At 43.9% G+C, this 19,076-nt stretch overlaps 1 protein-coding gene across 1 annotated transcript; it reads left to right on the plus strand.

Annotated features, from left to right (window-relative positions):
• The first annotated feature begins 1,790 nt into the window (after positions 1-1,790).
• On the plus strand, positions 1,791-18,566 carry smc3 (structural maintenance of chromosomes 3). Its single transcript, XM_061228307.1, has 29 exons — positions 1,791-2,045; positions 3,230-3,305; positions 3,431-3,469; positions 3,601-3,668; positions 3,747-3,818; positions 3,941-4,020; positions 4,268-4,346; positions 4,779-4,896; positions 5,423-5,598; positions 6,325-6,405; positions 7,456-7,620; positions 8,253-8,374; positions 8,464-8,677; positions 9,077-9,180; positions 9,663-9,762; positions 10,504-10,664; positions 11,039-11,180; positions 11,620-11,770; positions 12,134-12,285; positions 12,442-12,594; positions 13,096-13,254; positions 13,756-13,863; positions 14,468-14,576; positions 15,073-15,320; positions 15,595-15,807; positions 16,178-16,369; positions 17,065-17,242; positions 17,364-17,470; positions 18,056-18,566. The coding sequence occupies exons 1-29, from the start codon at positions 2,031-2,033 to the stop codon at positions 18,125-18,127; spliced, it is 3,654 nt and encodes a 1,217-aa protein (XP_061084291.1). The 5' UTR covers positions 1,791-2,030; the 3' UTR covers positions 18,128-18,566.
• The last annotated feature ends 510 nt before the right edge of the window (positions 18,567-19,076 follow it).

Genomic DNA, 19,076 nt, shown 5'->3' on the forward strand with positions numbered 1-19,076 from the left:
TTCTCAGATTTTACTGCAATAGGCTATTGTAGGCCTAGGCTAGTGTCCTATTGTTTAGTACTGCCACTTGCCAATATATTGGTGAAAGCACAAACGATTGATATGTCCCTATTGTAAGAACATATTGTAGTAACAGTAGTGGCCTCTGGCATTGTCATCAAAGGCTAATTGCTAAAAGTTCTGTCATAAGTTAGAAGAAAACAATGGCCAGGAACACATGTGCACATATGTGTACAAGAATCGACAACTATGACTAAAAAAAAAATATTTCAATATGACTCTCTGAACTGACCTGCAATTAACAGAAATTTGCTTCAGAATACACCCATTGTAAATGGTCTGAATTTATATAGCTACAAATTTATATATATAGTGCTGTACAATTGATGCTTCTCATTCATACACAAACTCATGCACCAATGGCGATTGGCTGCCATGCAAGGCACCCGCCAGCTTGAGTAATTAGGCGTTAGGTGCCTTGCCCAGACACTTTGTCACACCCAGGGCGGGATCGAACCAGCAACCCTCCAACTGCTATATGCTAAAGTGCCTCACAATTATAATTACAATTACAACATTTGAACTAATTAAAATGCAGAGTAAAAGCCAAGTAAGTTGATACATTTTGTCTGTAACACGGCAGAAACAGCAGCCCCATCAGGTAAGCAGGGTTCAGAGACTGGATGTAGGCATTGGAGAGGTGATATTCTGATAAATAAGAGGCAGGATTGTGTTCATGCATACACACCAAATGCTGTTTCAAAATGATCTTCTATAAAGCAATCGTATGTACAATGTGCCAATATGCAGGGCACACTACTTACAAAGGACTCAATGTGCTTTCCGCGATTAAATATACTATAAGTATAAGTCTAAGTGTAGGGCCTTATAAATGAAGAAAGTAATAATTGACAATTGATTAATCATCAATTATCAAAAGTTTCTTTTAGTGTTATTATAATTTATATAAGATACTCCATTCCATATCTGCTGTGAATGGGAAGGAAGGGAACATGGTGACATCATCACAGCCAATAAACTTCAATTTAGTCTAAAAGCACTCATGCTCATCAAAAAAGCAACGTTCATCCAAATGTTGTCATGAGTCATAAGAGTGGTCACATTAGGAGGAAAAAGTTCATTTAATTGCAATATCCTTCAGTTTTCTCTTATTATTTATTATTACCAGAGCCACCACTAGTAGTAAACAACATACTTAATTCATACATTTGATTTGTTTTTGCGCCACTTCAAATTGAGTTGGCAGGAAGGGTTTGTATGAATGAATGAATAGAGAAGTCAAGTAGAAAGAAATGATTTCATTTCATTGTATGGCTTACTGTACAGTGTGAACGTTACTGTAAACACTGCGTACATTAGACAAAAAGAGACTTCAGTAAAAACAACATAAAAACGTTTTAATGTCAAATTTTTGCCAAAGTCATAAACTTCACAAGTAACTATTGTTTGTAATGTTACAATATCGAGTCAGCTAGCTACTACGCACTCCGCACTTTTGCCGCCGAACGTCTCATCCTTTGGTAGATACCAACTGAACATTGTGGGTGTACATAATAATGCTGATAAACTAATACGTAGGTTTAACTTGCATAAACGATAAAATATTAAGAGTTTAATTACAAGTATATTTCTTTCTTTTTTTAACTCATTCATATACAACATATTTTTATTTTCACAGGCTGTCTTTTCTTACAATTTAATTCGTGTTGGTTTTTATTTCCCCTACAGCGGCCATTTTCACTATTCCTCCTCACCCTTCTCAGCCACCATTTTTGGCTTTTATTTGTGTTATGTGTAAATTAGCACTGAACCGAAAATCTGCATTTTGGATATTTTAAAACTAAGAAATGCATACAATTATTACACATTTGATAATTTGAATGCACGTCGCCAAGATTCGGTGAAGGGAAAGGACAATTACTGGACTGTTTTAAGAATTAATCCAGTTTATCTCCGAGACGAATTCCTGCAGAGCGGTTAGCTAAGAAGCTAACCACGCTAGCGCCGAAATGTACATTAAACAGGTAACGTTAGTTCGCTATAATTATTTGGCCTACATGTAATTGTGAAAATCGTTTTATGGAGAAAACAAAATCCTAATACTTCTCGCTATCTCCGTGCTGATGGGGAAAGTTTGTTTTTTTTGGTCAGAAAGCACGCCACATTGTTTTCAAATACAGCGAGCGTGTTAGCTAGCTAGCTGTGTTAGCTTAGGCGGCAATTTTAGCGAAACAAACGGCTAGCTAACTACTAAGCTTGCGAATGTAACCTAACCGTAGTACCAATCGCATTCTATTCGTAATATTTTGTTAGCTAGCGCACTAGTTATAAACTGAAATGGGCTATATGACGGAGTTTCCCTCGATGTGCCACACAGGTAGCATGTGAGTTAGCTTACTTGCTAGCTGGCCTAATAGGTCGGATTAGTCTATCAAATCTGATATGTCGACGGTATAACTAGCACTAGCCTAGCTAGCTATTGTGGTTGTAGTTAATGCTGTGTAGTACGACTAGCTAACTAGGCTAGATAATCAGAAATGAGTCGCAGTAGCAGGCACAGTGCGGCCTGGTCAAAATATGTCACACAGTAAATAAAAGTGCCAACTGTTAGCTATGCTCGTCATTCGCATGAATGGGGCTCGCAAGCTTCAAATCTAAGTTGAGCGAATTCTACTTTTCAAAATAAACGCACGCAGCCACACCACGACTAATTTTATTCCGCTCGTTGGCTAGCTATCTTACGCAGCTGCTCTTTAGAGATTTCCCTGTTATATTACAAGTAAGAAAATTCACGATTTTGGCTACGCAGGTGTAACGTTACCGCCAGTTGATTTGACATAAACAACAGACTAGCTAGCTGAACTTTTGAGTCCGTTTCGGACTCTCCGTGCAGTCTGTCGTTTCTAGACATCTACTACTGACTTACGAAATACAAACACCTGGAAATGTAGGTAACAGCATTTGTTTGATGTTGTGGATGCAACGATGGGATTTTAAATACGCTTCAAACGCTATGATGCAACTGGCTAATAGTGGGCCAGACACACCCACTTTAACCTTTTAACGTTCAATAACCTAGCAAAGTAACAAAACAACATCATGCAACATACAAGTTGATGTATACTAAGGATAATATCTTTGGCGAAAGTTGTTTCACCATGCTCTTAGAAGGTCGTTAGTTTTGTGCATTTTCTTTATCCCGATGTAGGTGATTATCCAGGGGTTCCGAAGTTATCGAGATCAGACTGTGGTCGACCCATTCAGCTCAAAGCACAACGTCATCGGTGAGTTTGGAGCAGTGAATGTGTTCCAAAGACGATTGTCTTTGTGCAGTTGCATGACTGTATCAAATTAAACCATTTTGTGTCGACAAGCTGAAATTGTAAAAATGTCTCTCTTTTTGTTTTAGTCGGAAGAAATGGCTCAGGGAAAAGTAACTTCTTCTATGGTATGTGCCCATTTAATGTGCATTTGCATTTTAATTGTGTTGGTTATGTCTTGTTTTATTGCATCTGAGAATGAATCATACCCTTATCCACAAAGGCCCTACAATTGTGTGCTCCGTTGTATTTTTCCCAGCCATCCAGTTTGTTCTCAGTGATGAGTTCAGTCACCTTCGCCCAGAGCAGAGGCTGGCTTTGCTGCATGTAAGTTTTGGACCTCAATGAACTTCATGCATTGAATGGATATAGTGCTGTACAACACTAACTATTTTCCTCTTTTAGGAAGGGACGGGTCCACGTGTCATCTCTGCTTTTGTGGAAATCATATTTGACAATTCTGACAACAGGTTGCCGGTAAGCAAGCCTTGAAAATGCCCTTTCTTCACACAGGAAATGGGTTTTCTTTCGATTCAACAGCGAGTAACATTAATGGTTCTGCATAGGGCAAAATAACTAATGTAACGGTTTCCTAACAGATCGACAAAGAAGAGGTCTCACTCCGTCGTGTGATTGGAGCAAAAAAAGACCAGTATTTCTTGGACAAGAAAATGGTGACGTGAGTAGCGTTTTCTCTCCACAATAACAGGCGCAGAAATGGTGACTCAGAATTATTTCAAATTCACGGTGCCACATGTTCAATACAAGTAGGAGCATTTGAATATAGTAATTAAACACAAAAGCTGACTTTGACCACCGTGTTTAAATGGAACAAACGATCAATCAGCTGAGATTTTCTCTGAACGGAAAAGAAAGACATGAAATGTATTTCCTAACATAAGTGGCAATTCATTATTTTATTCCAGGAAAAATGATGTGATGAACCTGTTGGAAAGTGCCGGGTTTTCACGCAGCAACCCTTACTACATTGTAAAACAAGGAAAGGTAAGACTGGAGGAAACTCGAGACCCTCCTAATCTTAATTATTTTTTGATTCCTTTTTTTAACACTTGGGGGTTTATTTCTACAGTTTTTGGTGTTAGCAGAAGCCTGCCTTCATAGAGAATGTGAATAGGAGTGATGTTCTAGGATCAACTCTGCTTTTCGTTCTGAATAGATAAGGTTAGAAGATGGGCAGCAGAAAATCCATCCTAGATCAGTGCTTGTACTTATGACTACGGTCACTGCACTGTCACTGTAAAACTGGAGCATCATAATTTGGTTGTGAAATCATGTCTGCAGCCTGCAGAAAACAATATTTTTATGACAGGTGTAACTTTCTTAGTAATATCCCATTGAGAAGTAGCAGGCAAGATGATTGCGTTTGAGTAAAGCGTGTCTAAATAAGCAAACACAACACTCCCTTTGTGTGCTCAGATCAATCAAATGGCTACAGCCCCAGATTCCCAGCGACTGAAGCTGCTGAGGGAGGTGGCTGGAACCCGGGTGTATGACGAGCGCAAAGAAGAAAGCATCTCTCTCATGAAGGAGACCGGTAAGACTCCTGTGCCCAAGAGGATACTTCATCCACATGCGCTAACTGATTGGGTTACACCAGAGGAGGCCATAAAAATTTAACCAGACAGCCATGGAATATTTTTCAAAGTAGTGGATGTAAATGTTGAATACGCAGACGATGGCTTGTATTTCCGTGTGTGATTTTATTTGATACTGCAACAGTCCTCTGTCATAGAATTTTGTCACCCAAAGAGCAGTAGTCGGAGAGAAAATGAATAAGAGAGAGCACTCTTTTAGTGTATCCACATTTAAAGTAGGAACGAAGTCTTCATTGAAAATGTCGGTAGCTCCAGTTTTTTAATTTTTTAATTTTTTTATTTATTTTTATATATATATATATTTTTTTTAGCTCCAGTCTAAGGGAGGCACATAATCTTTAAGCGATATGAGCCATTTCAAAGGAAGATGTTCAGTCGTTTTGTATTGTGCTTGAGGCAGGTGTGTTGTATGTAGCGTTGGAGGCGCTGGCTGATTTAAAGCTAACCGCTGTGCTCTGCGCTCAGAGGGGAAGAGGGAGAAGATCAACGAGCTGCTGAAGTACATCGAGGAGCGGCTGCACACACTGGAGGACGAGAAGGAGGAGCTGGCCCAGTACCAGAAGTGGGACAAGATGAGGAGGGCGCTGGAGTACACCATTTACAACCAGGAGCTGAACGAGACCCGCGCCAAACTGGACGAGGTGCGCCGGCCGGACTGCACGTGCAGTGCTTCATCTTCTGAGTGATAGAAACTATACATCTTATCTTATGCAGCTGTATGATAAAATCGACTGTTATGCGTTTTATTTTGCTACGTGTTTGTTTTCAGCCGTAGGTCAATATCAGGTCACTTGAAATCCTGAACCCAAAGGATCCCGTAGGTGTACGAATCAAATCTCCCACACACAGTTGAAGGGGACAGTGCAAAGACTAGGGCACAGTATAGAAAGCAAAATTAATTTATCAAAATAACAAGTGTAGTTTTTAAATATGAACAATCATATAGTGTCACTAGTTTAGTGGTGGTAATTGTAATTTGAAAGAACAGCAGCAACTAGAATTTGTGTTTTGAGGTTATTTCCTTCCATTTACAGAAATAAACTTTTGTATTAAAATATGAATGTGGAGAAATACAAAAAATAATTATTTCTGGGACACGTATTGAAGGGTTATTTATGATTATATATGTGTTGGTCTTTGAATGGGGACTAGGTTTGCTATTTTGCCCTTCTGTTTGAAACCTGTCTGCTGATGTCCAAGTCTATGCCCTGCTATTGGTTCACCGAGCTGAGTCTATGCCCTGCTATTGGTTAGCCGCAGCATGCGTGGACAGCGGGCTAGCTGTGACAGGACTGGTCTGAAAGCTGTGCTGTACGGCAGCCAAGCTCGATGGGCCAGTAACCAGGCTCCTCTTCTGTGCATTTCAGCTGTCATCCAAGAGGGAAACCTGCGGGGACAAATCCCGACAGCTGCGTGATGCCCAGCAAGATGCCAGAGACAAAGTGGAGGTGCGTACCTCACACACCACCTGAGGGACACGGCAGAGCGCTCTGATTCAGGCGTGCAGAGATTGGCTAGTCCTCTTGGAAGATCCTCCTGGGGTGGTTAAGGTTGACCCTGGGGCAGCATTCATTTTCAGGGATTTTTGAGCACATACGTCTGCAGCACTCATAAGGCTACTGTACAAATTTTATGCCACCATTGAGGAACTGGGACGCTTTTTGAATTGTAGGCAGGTACCCTGCTCTTATGCCTACCCTCTCAAAGTAATGTGATGTTCAGAGAACAGCATGTTCCGTCACATTTCCAGGGACACCTTGTTTCGTGGGAATATCTCAACGTTATTACAGAGGAACACAAAGGCAGACTCTGAAGGGTTTTTTCTATCACAATGTAATCAAAGGGGAGCACAGAGGCAGACTCTGTTGTGACATTATTAGAGCGAGAGATAGGTAGATAATTACATTTTACACAGCGCTTTTCTAGACACTCGCTAACAGTGATGAGGGGACCACCAAGACGGAGAGAGATGGATTGTTTTTTGTACCAAAACATCATTACAGTGGAGCACCGAGGCAGAGTGAGATGGATTTTCTATTGTGGTGTTATTAAAGAGGGGTATAGAGGCGGAGTGAGCTGAGGTTTTCTTTTGTGTTATTAAAGAGGGCACAGAGGCAGAGTGAGATGGGTTTTGGTTATTGTGATGTTATTAAAGAGGTGCACAGAGGCAGATTGAGATGGGTTTTGGTTATTGTGATGTTATTAAAGAGGGCACAGAGGCAGATTGAGATGGGTTTTGGTTATTGTGATGTTATTAAAGAGGGGACAGAGGCAGAGTGAGATGGGTTTTGGTTATTTTCATGTTATTAAAGAGGGCACAGAGGCAGAGTGAGATGGGTTTTGTTTATTGTGATGTTATTAAAGAGGAGCACAGAGGCAGAGTGAGATGGGTTTTGTTTATTGTGATGTTATTAAAGAGGTGCACAGAGGCAGAGTGAGATGGGTTTTGGTTATTGTGATGTTATTAAAGAGAGTGAGATGGTTCCTCCTCTCCCCAGGAAACGGAGCGGGTGGTGCGCGAGCTGAAGGCCAAGATCTCGGCCATGAAGGAGGAGAAGGAGCAGCTGAGCACGGAGCGGCAGGAGCAGATCAAGCAGAGGACCAAGCTGGAGCTGAAGGCCAAGGACCTGCAAGACGAGCTGGCGGGGAACAGCGAGCAGAGGGTACGCCTTACTGTCAGCAGTGCCCGTGGGGCAGCATTGTGGCGTAACGGGCGGAGAGCTGGGCTGGGAACCAGACGATTGTGGGTTCTAGTGCCAGCCGGGGCAGGTGTAGCATGGGGGGTACATTTAAATTGGGTAAAGGCTGGTGCACACCAGTAATGATAACTAACAATAACTATGTTAGTCCACACCACAACTATAACGACAGTGACAAATAATATCTTTGGGATCACTTTCAGAGAGATTTCTTTCCAAATCATGAACACATGGCCGTCACATTAGAAATGGCAGATGACGTTGTCGCAAAATAATTTACAGAATATTGTTATTGTTCATCATTGTGGATGCTCACATTGTTATCATTGTAGTTGTTTGTGTGGGTGGGCCTTAAGTTAGAATAAGAGTGTTGTTTACTTTCCTCCTTTCTCTTGTAAAGCAGTTAAATGGTTTGGTATATTAAAAAAGAGAAACCTTTTTTTAATATATCAATCTTGTCTGTCTGTAGGCCTATCATGTCCGTAAAAGAAACATAAAAAAACAAAAAACACAAGATGACTCACCTTTTCTGCACTTTTGGTCTGAGAAGGTACATTTGAGAAGGTAAATGTTCTACGTTTTTCCCCTCCTGACAGAAACGGCTGCTGAAGGAAAGGCAGAAGCTTCTGGAAAAGATCGAGGAGAAGCAGAAGGAGCTGCAGGAGACGGAGCCCAAGTTCAACGCTGTGAAGGAGAAGGAGGAGCGCGGCATAGCCCGGTACGGGACCTTCACCTCCTGCCGCTGCCTTTCACAACACAGACACACCTCCGTTAAATGACGTTTCCGCTCGTGTGCGCCCCCCGCAGGCTGGCACAGGCCACGCAGGAGAGGACCGACCTGTACGCCAAGCAGGGCCGCGGCAGCCAGTTCACCTCCAAGGAGGAGAGGGACAAGTGGATCAAGAAGGAGCTGAAGTCGCTGGACCAGGCCATCAACGACAAGAAGCGGCAGATCGCCGCCATTCACAAGGACCTGGAGGACACCGAGGCCAACAAGGAGCGCAACCTGGAGCAGTACAGCGTGAGCACCAAGCCACTGACATTTTACTGCTTTCTGTTTCAATGTACTCTTCATGGAGGGACCTGAATTTGAGGTGTAGAAAGGCCTTTATTTGGTATTCCTATCCATTGACTGATATATTAAAATCAATTTGAAAAGGAAATGTTCATCATTACCTGTAGAATGGGATGAGATGTTATGAGTGCAATTTTTCAAAAATCTTGAAGCCATGTTAAGCAAGATGAACATAGACTGTTGTTTTGTATATACTGAGCACTCTGGAATCGTTTAGTATGTGCTGAGTGCTCTGGCATCGTTATTGTATACTACCATATTTTCTTTCAGATTGGTGTACAGTGTAAGAATTGAATGGCATGTACCCAAATAATTAGTCCCTGTCTTTTTTTTTCTCCTTTCAAGAAACTGGATCAAGATCTGAATGAAGTGAAGACGCGTGTGGAAGAATTGGACAAGAAATATTACGAAGTAAAGAACCGAAAAGATGAACTGCAGAGTGAGAGAAAGTAAGATTTATTCATATTCTGCCGCTCCCACCTGCTTTTCACGAATGGCCAAACCATATGCAAAAAATGTATTTGACAACAGAAGTTTATTTATTGGCAGTTTCCTTTTTCCTTGTGCTGTTTATTTGTTTCACAGCAACTGTATTTGTTTCACCTGTATTTGTATCTGTACTACTGAGTGGAGTAGAAATATTGAGACAAACAAATTCTCTCAGACAACCAAGAATTGAATTCCCTGGCTTTGTTGTAGCTTTGTTGAAGGAAGACAAGGTTATTTATAATAGCCTATTTTAAAATAGCGGCGAGCTTTGGGGAATAGCAGGTGAGCGCGGGCGGGAAAGGACAGAAGTAAATGTGTGATTTGGAGGCGAGTGTTAAGCGGTGTGTGTGTGTCTCTGTGTGTCTGCGTGTGCGTCTGTGTCTCTCTCTGTGTCTCTGTCTGCGTGTGTGCGCGTGCGTCTGTGTGTGTGCGTCCTGTGCAGTTACCTGTGGCGGGAGGAGAACGCAGAGCAGCAGGCCCTGGCAGCCAAGAGGGAGGACCTGGAGAAGAAGCAGCAGCTCCTGCGCGCAGCCACTGGGAAGGTAGAGACGCCCCTCACCCTCACCCTCAGCCTCAGCCCCACCCACACCCACACCCTCACCCACACCCACACCCACACCCACACCCTCACCCTCAGCCTCACCCTCACCCTCACCCTCACCCTCACCCTCAGCCTCACCCACACCCACACCCTCACCCACACCCACACCCTCACCCACACCCTCAGCCTCACCCACACCCACAGCCTCACCCACACCCACACCCTCACCCTCACCCTCAGCCTCACCCACAGCCACACCCTCACCCACACCCTCACCCACACCCTCACCCTCAGCCTCACCCTCAGCCTCACCCACACCCACAGCCTCACCCTCACCCTCACCCTCACCCACACCCTCACCCTCACTCACAGCCTCACCCTCAGCCTCAGCCTCAAGCAGCCTGAACATTAACCAAGTTAAAGGCTTTCATCTTCAGTTCTCTTCATTAGCCATGTCTATATTTAGATCATGTGTAATATGAAATGGTCTTGACCTTAGCCAAGTAATTATTGGACAGCTAAAGAGGTTCTGACAGACTGACTGTACATTTGTCATGGAACTAGAAACTGATGTATTCATACTACACAGCCGTGCCCAAAAATGTAGCAAAGCATACCCTTCAACACAGTCAGTATTTTATTAACTTTGTAATGGGAGTTTATGTAATGCATGTTAAGGTAAGTTTATAGGTTGGCTTCCCAGCTGTTTGAAAGTTGATGTGTGTTTGTGTGTTTCCTGTAGGCCATTTTGAACGGCATCGACAGCATCAACAAAGTGCTGGAGCACTTCCGCCGCAAGGGCATCAACCAGCACGTCATCAACGGCTACTACGGCATCGTCATGAACAACTTCGAGTGCGAGCCCGCCTTCTACACCTGTGTGGAGGTGACCGCCGGAACCAGGTACCTGCTTTTATACAAACTCCATTTCTCTGCAGATTGTGCTTCACACCTCTTTTTATCCTCTCATCCGATAGAAAGTGTTGTATGTTTTTCTTTTCGTTTTCTAGATCTTTCCTCCTGTTAATCTATTCTGATCTAGATTACAGCAGTTTTTTATGCAAAGGGTGATACTTTTTTTTGTTGGCTGCAGGCACTTATATGCATATATGCAATATCACCACCTTGTTTGTTGACTTTTCCAAAGTTTCCTGCCTACATCAAGGTGTTATTGACATTGTGAATGTTAACTATTAATGTTATTATTAAAAAGCAGTAATGTATTATTTTCTTGAAGAATAAGATTGCCAAAGTCAAACTTTGTTTCCTGTCCTAAGGTTGTTTTACCACATCGTGGAGACGGACGAAGTCAGCACCAAAATCCTGACCGAGTTTAATAAGATGAACTTGCCGGGGGAGGTCACCTTTCTGCCCCTCAGTAAACTGGACGTCAGAGACACGGCCTACCCAGAGACCAATGTACGCAGCCTGTTCTGTTCAATTACGCAGCATAACTAGAGACAACATGGGGTCTGTTCCGTTCAATTACGCAGCATAGCTAGAGGCAAAAACACAGGGTCTGTTCTGTTCAATTTTGCAGCATAACTAGAGACAAAAACACAGGGTCTGTTTTGTTAAATTATGCAGCGTAACTAGAGACAAACGTAAGAAGTCTGTCTTGTTAAAGTCACACATTGTGTTTATTCAGTGTTCTCACATCACTGTTGTTCTCAAAGAGGGTGATGTGTGATGCGTTGCATTATTTTACGTCCTTGCTAAACAGCTGTGTACAGTAAAGTTTGGGTTTGCTTCAATGGAAATGCCCGGCTGTGTAATGGATGAATCTACGAGTCGCTCTTGATAAGCGTACGCTCAGTGCCAGGACGTAGCGTGATGTAACGGACGTGACCTTTTTCAGGACGCCATTCCCATGATCAGTAAGCTGCGCTACAACCCCAAATTCGACAAGGCCTTCAAGCACGTTTTCGGGAAGACGCTGATCTGCCGCAGCATGGAGGTGTCCACCCAGCTGGCCCGGGCCTTCACCATGGACTGCATCACCCTGGAGGGTGAGTGAGAGTCTGACCTCTGACGGCTTCCTGTGAGGGAGCACCTGGGAGGTGGGGATATGTGGGGAACCCTCCAGTTAAGCTTGTATCATTGAGCAGAATGAAATGGGCACATCACTTTATTAATCGCAAGACTAATTCAGTGCGTGTTTTAATGTTGGTGATTTTTGTTTCTCTTCCAGTATTCAAAAGTTTTAAATTAATCCCATTGAATGTGCTGTATTTTGGGTTTGGGAATGATAATAGTTGGAAGTTTAGTTTTGTGGTTTACAGACACACAGTGGCTGAAAGCTGTGCGGTAGGGCCTGTAAAGACTGTGTTAGCTGAATGAGCGGAGGTGACCTGTGTCTGCGTGCTGTGCAGGTGACCAGGTGAGCCATCGTGGGGCGCTGACCGGAGGATACTACGACACCAGGAAGTCCCGTCTGGAGTTGCAGAAGGACGCCAGGAAAGCGGAGGAGGAACTCGGTGAGCTGGAAGCCAAGCTGAACGAAAACCTGCGCAGGAACATCGAGCATATCCTGTCCTTTTGATTGTGTATGCGTGTGCGTGCGCATGCGTGTGTGTGCGTGCGTGCGTGCGTGCGTGTGTGTATGAGAGCATGTGCACCAGGTAAGTGTGTAGCATTTATTTTTTCAAATGCCTCTTGGTCTCTTCCTTAACTGCCCACACGTATCAATAATGAGATCGACCAGCTGATGAACCAGATGCAGCAGATTGAGACGCAGCAAAGGAAGTTCAAGGCCTCTCGCGACAGCATCCTGTCCGAGATGAAGATGCTGAAGGAGAAGAGGCTGCAGTCAGAGAAGACCTTCATGCCAAAGGTGACCGGCCTGTCCACCCGCCGATGCTGCCCCTGTGATAACACACGCTGTCTTTATGAGGACAAGGAGCCACTATTTAAAGTGGACAAGATAAAACGGCAATAAAAACGGAAAAAAACGTATGATTTTATCACCATTAAGAATAGAAACTGTTATTGCCTGCGGCATTGCTGCAGTACTGGAATACAGCATACAGTGTCTGACTTGCCATCTGAGTGACATCACCGATGTCATGAATATTTAAGGCACCGCCTCTTACTTGTGTATATGAGCCTGACCTATCAAACGACTCCCCATTAGCCGCTAGTCGTCAGTGAGTGTTGTATGTTTTTTCCTTTTTGTTGATAACTTGAATCCCTTGGACTGAAAGTAACACTATTCCCATAATAGCTTTCATTTGTTTCAACACACCAGCAAGAATGTATTTCCCGTAGGCACTGGGCTATTTTCCAGTGTCGTGGGAGAGGATTGTAATGCGGTTATAACGTGTGTCCCGTTCAGCAACGCAGCCTGCAGAGCCTGGAGGCCAGCCTGCACGCCATGGAGTCCACGCGCGAGTCCCTGAAGGCCGAGCTGGGCACAGACCTGCTGTCCCAGCTCAGCCTGGCCGACCAGCGCCGCGTAGACGACCTCAACGACGAGATCCGCCAGCTGCAGCAGGTCAGGGGTCACCCGCCACTCCTGTCTAAAAACAAAACCCCTCACGCAAGCCAAGGCCCGCTAGCGGGAGTACTCTTCTTCTTTAGCGATGATTATCTTTGATTTTATCTCAATTCTGTTCAGCTCTATTTAATCCCACTAATCTTTTATGCGGTAGCCTAATGAATTTGAATGACGTTATTGTCTTAAGAAGGGAACATCAAACGGTCCTGATTTTGCACATGAAAGCTTTTCGGACACTAGAAACAAAATGTCAGATGTTACCCTGAGATCTGAGCGTTACATATCAGTGTGCGGACTGTGTGGTGTCTGGAATTACTATCTTGTGTACCTTATAATTAACGTTTAATCAGTACTGGAGGAAGAAGTGTATTGTTTGAGGAAAATGAATGTGAATATGGAGATCATCTGTATTAATTGTTGAATTTTGGTTTTTATGCTGGTTGAATGGAGGCGCAGGACTGGGAGGAACAGCTTTTTCCCTGTGTGTGTTTCCTGTAGGATAACAGACAGCTGCTGAACGAGAGGATTAAGCTGGAGGGGATAATGACCAGAGTGGAAACATACCTGAATGAGAACCTGCGGAAACGCCTGGACCAGGTTGAACAGGTATGTTACACAGAATGGTGCTACACAGGTACATGACAACAGTACATTATAATATTCCGCTTTTATTATGCTGTGGCCTGTCTGATAATAGTTGCTGATAATTGAATCTGTTTTCAGGGTTAGGTTAGCGATTGTCTATCAACTCAAAGAAAAAATCCTGAGAAAAAAAACAAAAACATTGGATTGTGGTATTATCTTCAGCAGTTAATTTGCGCCTTAAGACTCTTCATTTTAGTGAGCTCCCAAAAATGAGTTGATTGGGAGCCTGACAACCTAGGAACTGATGTTGCTAGTATTCATACTTTGAATCGAAAAATGTGTTGGCTCCACAAAATAAGTTGTTATACTGAAGTGGAATATCGCTTGAACATGACAAGTTCAGATATCCGCTGTTTTTTTTTTTTTTGCGTGTGCAAAGGTTTCCCGTCTTTGAAAATACTAAATATGCATATAACGTGTAGTGTCAGGGAGGATCACATTCAGATCGGGCGTGCCCTAGCCGATACCCGATCCTCAAAATACGGTGGTATCAGGAGCCGATGGTGACCTGAGGATGGGATGGGCACGTCCCTGATGTGTGCCTGACGGGAGTGTCTCTGTGCAGGAGCTGAATGAGCTGAGAGAGACTGAGGGAGGAACGGTCCTCACTGCCACCACCTCAGAGCTGGAGGGAATCAACAAGCGTATAAAGGACACCATGGCACGCTCAGAAGGCAAGCACTTACTCACAGTACCCCCCTCCACCCACCCATCCACACAGTGCAACAGTTCCTGAGCATTTCACCCATTGCCCTTTCTACTTTTATATTACATTAGTTATTTAGCTGACGCTTTTATCCAAAGCGACTTGCAGTTGATTAGACTAAGCTGGGACCAATCCCCCCTTGGAATAATGTGGGGTTAAGGGCCTTTCCCAAGGGCCCAACAACTGTGGCTACCCTGGGGGTTTGGACCACCAACCTTCCAGGTCCTAGTCAAGCAGCTTAGCCACAAGCCTCATTGTAATTATTCACAACTTAATGAAGAAAAATGCTCAGTTGAGTTCAGTTTGAGTGTTGCATTTCAGTTTCAGCAGGACCTTGAGTTGAGTTGATGCATATGTTGAGTCTACAACCTGTTACAATGTACAACTTTGTGGACATAATAGCATTTTAAAACTGAGCTTTTTTGAGAACAGCATTTTTAGAACACGCCCCTGTTCTTCTCCAGACCTGGACGGCCTAATTGACAAAACAGAGGTTGAGATAAAGGACCACATAAAGAGCATGGAGAGGTGGAAGAGCATCGAGAAGGACCAGAACGATGCCATCAACCACGACACCAAGGAGCTGGAGAAGATGACCAACCGGCAGGGCATGCTGCTGAAGAAGAAGGAGGAGTGCATGAAGAAGATCAGAGAGCTGGGCTCCCTCCCACAGGAGGCCTTCGAGAAGTACCAAACCCTCACGCTCAAACAGGTTAGTCACTGGAGAAGTACCAAACCCTCACGCTCAAACAGGTTAGTCACTGGAGAAGTACCAAACCCTCACGCTCAAACAGGTTAGTCACTGGAGAAGTACCAAACCCTCACGCTCAAACAGGTTAGTCACTGGAGAAGTACCAAACCCTCACACTCAAACAGGTTAGTCACTGCAGAAGTACCAAACCCTCACACTCAAGCAGGTTCGTAAAATTAAAATGCCTTTGTTAATTGATGAACTGCATTTGAACGTGTATTGTCCTGCATTGCAGCTGTTTCGTAAACTGGAGCAGTGCAACACAGAGCTGAAGAAGTACAGCCACGTGAACAAGAAAGCGCTGGACCAGTTCGTCAACTTCTCCGAGCAGAAGGAGAAGCTGATTAAGAGGCAGGACGAGCTGGACAGGGGCTACAAGTCCATCATGGAGCTCATGAACGTTCTGGAACTGCGGAAATATGAGGCCATACAGCTCACCTTCAAACAGGTAATCCTCTCGCTCTCTATCATTTTACATTTACATTTTAGTCATTTGGCAGACGCTTTTAATCCAAAGCGATTTACAAGTGCATAGGTTTTACCATAAGTCAAAGCATCTATCAACACTGACAGTGTTTTACATTCAAGCAGATCACTAAATATACCTTAGGAAATGACTGTAAGATGAGACAAAGCTTCATTGTATGGAAATACAATGGTACTACAATTTACAGTGCTGTAAATTGGCAGTTAAACTGATTATGTTTGCTCCTAATCTGATCAATGATCTGTAAACGTTAACTTCGTTTCCGCATGCAGTCTTTTTTGCGTTTGTCTCAAAATGGCGGCATGCCTTCTAACGCCGCATCCACCTGCAGGTGTCAAAGAACTTCAGCGAGGTGTTCCAGAAGCTGGTTCCGGGGGGCAAGGCCACGCTGGTGATGAAGAAGGGGGACACTGAGGGGGGTCAGTCTCAGGACGAGGGTGAGGGCGGGACGGACAGCGAGAGGGGGTCCGGCTCGCAGAGCAGCGTGCCTTCAGTGGACCAGTTCACCGGAGTGGGAATAAGGGTGAGTCAGTACAGCCACGTCCCCATAAGGACCGCTCAGTACAGCCAAGTCCCCATAAGGACCGCTCAATACAGCCACGTCCCCATAAGGACCGGTCAAATACAGCCAAGTCCCCATAAGGACCGGTCAAATACAGCCAAGTCCCCATAAGGACCGGTCAAATACAGCCAAGTCCCCATAAGGACCGGTCAAATACAGCCAAGTCCCCATAAGGACCGGTAAAATACAGCCAAGTCCCCATAAGGACCGGTCAAATACAGCCAAGTCCCCATAAGGACCGGTCAATACAGCCAAGTCCCCATAAGGACCGGTCAAATACAGCCAAGTCCCCATAAGGGCCGGTCAATACAGCCATGTCCCCATAAGGACCGGTCAAATACAGCCAAGTCCCCATAAGGACCGGTCAATACAGCCAAGTCCCCATAAGGACCGGTCAATACAGCCAAGTCCCCATAAGGACCGGTCAATACAGCCAAGTCCCCATAAGGACCGGTCAAATACAGCCAAGTCCCCATAAGGTCCGGTCAATACAGCCAAGTCCCCATAAGGATCGGTCAATACAGCCAAGTCCCCATAAGGACCGGTCATTTACAGGGCGGATTACATGTCTCGGACCAGTCTAAATATCCTGAAATTTCATTTACAGGATTTGCAGAACCCCATGTCTAAATGTTCATGAATGTGTGTGTGTACAGGTGTCCTTCACAGGGAAGCAGGGTGAGATGAGGGAGATGCAGCAGCTCTCTGGAGGACAGAAGTCCCTGGTGGCCCTGGCGCTCATCTTTGCCATTCAGAAGTGTGACCCAGCCCCCTTCTACCTGTTTGATGAGATCGACCAGGCCCTAGACGCCCAGCACAGGAAGGCCGTGTCTGGTAAACGTCCGCGCTTCTGTCTCTGTTAAACTTCTGTCACTCTACTACTGCTCATATTTGGTCTGATATTTGACTTGCAGCTCACTCATGACTTCCTAACCGTTTTATTTATTTATATAAGACATGATTGTGGAGCTGGCCGGACACGCCCAATTCATCACAACAACCTTCAGGCCGGAGCTTCTGGAGTCTGCAGACAAGTTCTACGGAGTGAAGTTCAGAAACAAGGTGATTTTATTTTAACTTCTGCTCATCTTTTAGAAGTATGAAGTTTTATGGCCCCTCCAATGCATTTTGCTTGCACACGACAGTTGTCCAGGGGCTGCTGTTTTAAGAGTGAGACCAAAATGACTGTAATTTTTTTTTTTTTTTTTTTAAAGTACTGTTGGTGAGGCAGGCAAGTATGATAAGGGAAAAAATGGTTGAGGATAATCACCTTTGCTGGACTATTGTATTCAAGTCATTGTCCTCAAACTGACTTGCATCACACCGTATTTGTGAGCATGTACTGCAGACAATGAAGTGACAGTTATAGGTATGACCCTTAATCAGTGGTCTCCAACCCTGGTCCTGGAGAGCTACAGGGTCTGCTGGTTTTCATTGTTACTCTGCACTTAACTGTAATCAACTGCTCTAATTGATTAATTAGCTTTCCTCACCTGGTTACCTGGGTCTTAACAGGGTACTGATTTTAAGGTGAAAACAAAAACCAGCAGAGCCAGTAGCTCTCCAGGACCAGGGTTGAAGACTCCTGCCCTAAACCATAGGGATTGTTGGCACTGTTATTTGTTGAGTGTTGGTTTCTGCCTGCAGGTGAGCCACATTGACGTGATATCAGCAGAGCAGGCGAAGGACTTTGTGGAGGACGACACCACACATGGTTAAGAAGCTGGCTCTCAGTCACCGCTCCGAGAGCCCTCTGTATTCTAGTCTGATTGGTCAGGTCTCCATTAGGACCTGCATGTTGTATGTTTTTTTATCTACATTTTCTCTTTTGTCAGCTATCGGTTTCTCTAAGAACAGCAGCTGTTAAGGTTTTTTGTGTGGCCCCATGGTTAAGTTAGGATGAGGAAAAGAAAATGTCACTGAAACCCCATATTGTCTTACATATTGTAACCCTCTTCCTAGTTCCTAATTTGAATATGCTATGATTTTATATATTTTTTCTTATGCAGTTAAGGCGCCTTGTTTTTAGCCTCCTTTTGTCTCGCTGTTTTGTTCGGTTTACATTCTTCACGATGCTCTCTTCCTTGTGGAACGTTATTTCAATACAATATAACCATTTCACTTGTTATTAGAGGTAAAATAAACTAAATTATAAATACTTTTGTTTTAAAATTCATGTTTTTATAGCCTGTTCATTCAAGATCTTGAACCATTCAGGGTTTGTGAAGTAGGTTATTGAGGCTGTGACAAGGCATTTAATTCTTGGATCTCCTGCAATGGTTGCGTCAAGGTCATGATGAGTATTCAATAGGTTACACTAGGATTACAATTCTCAGAGAAGTCGGGAGAGGACACTGCTACAAAGATTTTCAAAAATGTCTTTCATTAATTGATTTTAATAGAACCACAAATGAATAAAAATTAAAATTAAAAAAAGATACTTTGGTCTGGGGTTGACCACACAAGTGTGGCACCTGTGTAGGGCAATTCTATGTATGAACCCTCTCTCAGACCTCAACTACAGCTATATAGTATAACTACAGCTATTTGCAGTCAGAACGCTCCCCAAAATGTTTCCACTCGTGCTACAATAAAACTGAATGAACTGCTTCCTTCTGATAATGTATATGAATGAGTATGCTGCGATTTCAGAATTAAAAATCGGTTT

This window comes from Conger conger, chromosome 18, assembly GCF_963514075.1.
Source record: "Conger conger chromosome 18, fConCon1.1, whole genome shotgun sequence".
Classification (NCBI taxonomy): Eukaryota; Metazoa; Chordata; class Actinopteri; order Anguilliformes; family Congridae; genus Conger; species Conger conger.